This window comes from Priapulus caudatus, unplaced genomic scaffold (genome assembly GCF_000485595.1).
Source record: "Priapulus caudatus unplaced genomic scaffold, Priapulus_caudatus-5.0.1 Scaffold96, whole genome shotgun sequence".
Lineage (NCBI taxonomy): Eukaryota > Metazoa > Priapulida > Priapulimorpha > Priapulimorphida > Priapulidae > Priapulus > Priapulus caudatus.
The window spans coordinates 592,207-596,887 of NW_014577157.1; the positions used below are offsets into that span (position 1 = coordinate 592,207).

General features: G+C 44.6%; 1 protein-coding gene across 1 annotated transcript in view; it reads right to left on the bottom strand.

The window, feature by feature from the left end:
* Positions 1-731: 731 nt before the first annotated feature.
* Positions 732-4,681, bottom strand: part of LOC106804996 (guanine nucleotide-binding protein G(s) subunit alpha-like) — a 6,372-nt gene continuing 2,422 nt past the window's right edge. The window contains 2 exon segments of the mRNA XM_014806439.1: positions 732-2,544; positions 2,546-2,650. Coding sequence (XP_014661925.1) covers positions 2,410-2,544; positions 2,546-2,650 — 240 coding nt within the window. The 3' untranslated portion in view covers positions 732-2,409.

The following is a 4,681-nucleotide window of genomic DNA, read 5'->3' on the forward strand; positions in this document are numbered from 1 at the left end:
ACCTGGTGACGACTTGCCCGTACGTGTGACATACATAGCCTTCCAATAGCACACGCATCCTAAAAAAACACGCAAACCTGACAGTGGCTTTACTTCGCATTTGTGCATACGTGTGTGCACCAAAATCTTATTAGTTACCGGCCTTAACGAGTCCTAAATTTCGCACAAACCCTTGACACACAAACACTGCTTCGGAGAGATTAATTAAGAATAGAATTAAGAACTTAATGCAGACGGCTGTGCAATTAGAAAAGTGCGGCCATAGTTGTTCCCGTTTTGCTCACCCCAGCTGTTCCCCGCGGTATGCTCAAGTCGTACACTTGGTGACGGCTGATTGTGGCAAGTCGCACATTCAACTGCTCGCATGCAGTCACTACTTACGAGAAAATCGGATCATCGCTGCTGCGTGCCCCAACAGGCACTTGGAGCGTTTCAATAAAATATAATGCTAAATAAATACGAAATCTATTTACTACCAAAGTCTTAATGTTACTATACTCTCTTTCATCTATTATTGCCGAAAATTTCCTGTAAATGCCGTCCAAATGCTCATCTGCAACAAACGCTGGCTGCCGCTGCACACTGACACATAAATATATAGTGTGTTTATATATTTATGTGTCAGTGTGCAGCAGCTAACGTGCGGCGGGCAGCGTGTGTTGCAGATGAGCATTTGGACGGCATTTACAGGAAATTGTCGGCAATAAAAGGTGAAAGAGAGTATAGAAACATTAAGACTTTGGTAGTAAATAGATTTCGTATTTATTTAGCATTATGTTTTATTGAAACGCTCCAAATGCCTGTGCGTGGCCCTCACTGCTGAAGTACTTGTGCTCATGTCTGCAAACGGTTCCATCATACACACCGGCAGTCTACGCAAAACAGTGAGTGTTGCCAGGAGGAAAGCTAACCCTCTTCTTTCTTCACCGATGTCTCTGAATTTATCATTAGACATATCTAGGCTCCCATCACCACAGTAGTCGTCTCAAGCAAGAAAGAAAAAGCTGGAGTTCGGGTTAGAATAGGCCAGGACAACTGCGCAACAGGCATTTGGCAACCGTACGTTGGCAGCTCTCATTCATGCTATTCAATAGAAGGCCAACCCTCCATTGAAATAGATGAATATCAGGGTATTGACCCACGCACCACTCGCAAGAGGCAGTCGGTGTGTTGTCAATAGCCAACACCACTTACCATTGCTCTCGATGCAGTACGTGGGCTAAAGGTGGCTACTACTGCACGTTTGATGTATACCACGTTTCTTACATCACACTTTTCGTGAGAAGGTACGTGGCACCTGCACAAGGTGTGATGCCTATCCGGTCTCATATAGGAGGCGTTTCATAAGAAGGTGGCTGCTAGTAAGTAAGTGACACGTTTCGACTTGACCTTTTCCACACAGCTACTGAATTTGTGATAACAAGCAAGCGTAACATAAATCAACGCGACGGGTTTGTTCTTGAGATTCGCTGCGCCATAGACGTCACTGAAGCCACCTGAATATTGCAAATGATAGATTCTCTTTACGAAATCCGTAGAATCTCATCATCAAGTGCAATACCATACTTATTAGGCACCAGTTGCTGGTACGAGACATAAGGATTAGATACCTACAGAGAGGTCTGTGATACAGAGCTTGCACGCACAACAAGCTAGTACCTGTTAACAGGACAATCGTTCCATTTCTGTTGATGATAAAGCACAGGGATATAAAACACGTCAATAAATAAACTTGTGACAGTGACTGAAACAGTGTATGTATATGAAGTATGTGGTCCCTTATACTATGCAGATATCTGACCAGCATTGCATACCACATTGCACATCAACTCTTTTCAACATTGTCATACAACGATTAAAATATGCACATTTCGTGGAAAAAATACCGATTTGCTGCTGGGTATTTTATGCATGTAACAACTCTCTTAGAGAAACAGTAACCATACATCCGAACTGAAGGAGGTAAAGCTAATGTACAACATTTGGCATCACTAAGATGAAGGTAAACACGAGGATAAATTCTTCCTGCTACATCCAGGGTGTGCTTGGCTTTTTCGGCCTGACAGTGGGAGAGCGGCAGCGAGCACTGGATACCACAGAGGCTCTCGAGTGACAGCCACGTACGATCCTCGCTTCAAGTGACTTCAACGCGAATCTCCCGAATCCAAGATGTCTGTCGCAGTGTGTGTGTGTGTGTGTGCGTGCGTGCGTGCGTGTGTGTGTGTGTGCGTGTGTGTGTGTGTGTGCGTGCGTGCGTGCGTGTGTGTGTGTGTGTGTGCGTGTGTGTGTGTGTGTGTGTGGTGACTGTGTGCGTGGCGTTGCGTCGGCCAGGGTTTCCGCGGGGAGCAGCCCTCACTGACCGCATGCGTGCGCGGTGCTGGCAAGCTGCAGGTAGGCAGGCGTGCGCTGTCACGTGCCGGTGGCCGCCGGCGTTCGGGGAAAGAAGCGGGGCGCATAAACGAAAGGGTGTCGACGTTGGGACGGACCATGCAGACGAGTGGGCATCACAACAGCTGCGTAGGTGCGCAGGTGCTTCGCTTGGATCGATGTCGTGGCAGTCGTTGACCGCGCGGATGTTCTTCGTGTCAACCGCAAGGTGATGGCGGGTAGGAGTGGTGCTTCCCGTCGTGCCCGTTGCCGTGCTGATCCTCTGCATGGGCAACGACACATCGCGCTGACGCCGTGGCAAACTAGTCACTGAGCGGCGACGCAACGATATTAACATCACTCCGGCGAGGTATCGAGTAGACAAGCGGAGGCGGAGTAAGAAAAGTGGATGAGTCATAGGCAGAGAGTATAGTTGTAAGGACGAAAGACCAGAAAAAATGCTGCCGAGGGAAAGCACTGACTACAGTGCTTAAGGCTACATTTAGTTGGCTAATCAATTAGAGATTAGTAGGTATACAATTACTTAGAAAGTGAAACTAGGTAGGGTAGGGTAGGTAGGCAGGCAGGCACTGGCAGGCAGAGCAGGATGGCAGGCGTGGTGGCGGCGGGGGGGCGTTCAGGTAGGCAGGCAGACAGGAGGCGGCGGCAGACAGACATGCAGGCGGAGGGACAGGGCAGGCAGGCAGGGCAGGCAGGACGGAGGGCAGGCAAGGCAGGCAGGAGGCAGGCAGGCAGGGCAGGCAAGGTAGTTTAAGCAGGTAGGTGGGCTGACCAAGATTCTAATGTAATTATTATCCCATATATTGATTTCATATGATCGAGGTGGATTCAAAGCATGATTTTAATTGTCTATACAAGTGCTGTTTTTTGTGATCCAACAATTACAATTTTATGAATGTAGGAGAATTATACTCGGGGTATAAATATTTGGGCCTGATAACTCTGCTCATACGCAGGATCTGACGGGGCTAGCAAGAAAATAACGGTATTATCATATAAGGATAGCATATTTATCCTGGTAGTATATGAGGATTTACAAAGATGCCATAACATTATAGATATTCTATAAAGCAGTTTAAATCAAGCTATTCCAGTACAGACGATGATTATAGTATAGTGGAGATTGCAATAGATATCCTCGGGTATTTACATATTCTGCACAATTGTAATGGTGCGCTTAGTTATTCTGAAGGCATTGATGTCATAAATAATGCTGAGGAGATTTTACCTACAATACGTTTCGAATATTAATGTTTGATTGTCTTCAATACAGGTAACTTTATGTTGAGGATATTAGGTCAGAGAGAAAAATCTGGTAATAATTGTCACATACCATGGTTTCTTACATAAGGTGTACTGACTACAGTACTGTACTGATATTCACATCCTGTTAATCTAAAATGGGCATACTTAACCATAGGTGGAGTTTTGTAGTGAAATAGGACAGTAAATTCATCTAGTTTTGTATTTGCCTGACTTAATATTTTTTCTGACTAGCAAGTCTTGCTTGTTTGAGGAAAGAATGATGAGATTAGTTCGCAGGCGACATCTACAACACAATAAAGTGGAAACATGGTTTACTGCTTGGTTTACTAGATGAATCTTTCCAGGCATGAAATTAGGCAAATGGTGAGCAGGCATCAAAGTTTAAACGGCCTTTGATCAAATGAAAGCAGCCTTACAGTTGTGAACGGCCTTATTTTGGTTCATATTTATTCCATATGAATAAAATATTAGCTTTGTGTTATAATTGCCATACTCGTTTTGTGATATCAGTATTTATTCTATAGTGGAGTTATATGTTGTTGACAGAAGTAGACATGATTTAATTCTTAGTAGTTGCCACTAAGAAAAAAACTAGTCAGGATGGTAATTTTGGAATAGGCATGAAGATAGGCAAGTTTTGAATAGGCAAGTGGTACTGATTATATGGGGGATTTGAACCGCGGGCAGCCGGCTAATTAGCCTAATTGCGGGCACTGCTTTCCTAAGACTGTTACGTAAAATTGGCTCACTGTCCAGTACGAAGGTGGGATGAGAGCAGTAGGTGCTAGTTTATAACCTTACGGAAGCTCAGACAATTGCATAGGACGTTACATAAAGTATGTATGTATTTCGAAATAGGCAATTATTTTTATCTATAAAATCGAGTTGATTATCCACCCATGGATTACCCCGACATTCTGTTTTATGCGACATAAAGTCAATATGCGTGCTATGTGTACTGTACGGTGTTGCACTATGCTCGCATGCATACTATTTTGCCCTTTACCATGCTGCATTGTCTCTCAGT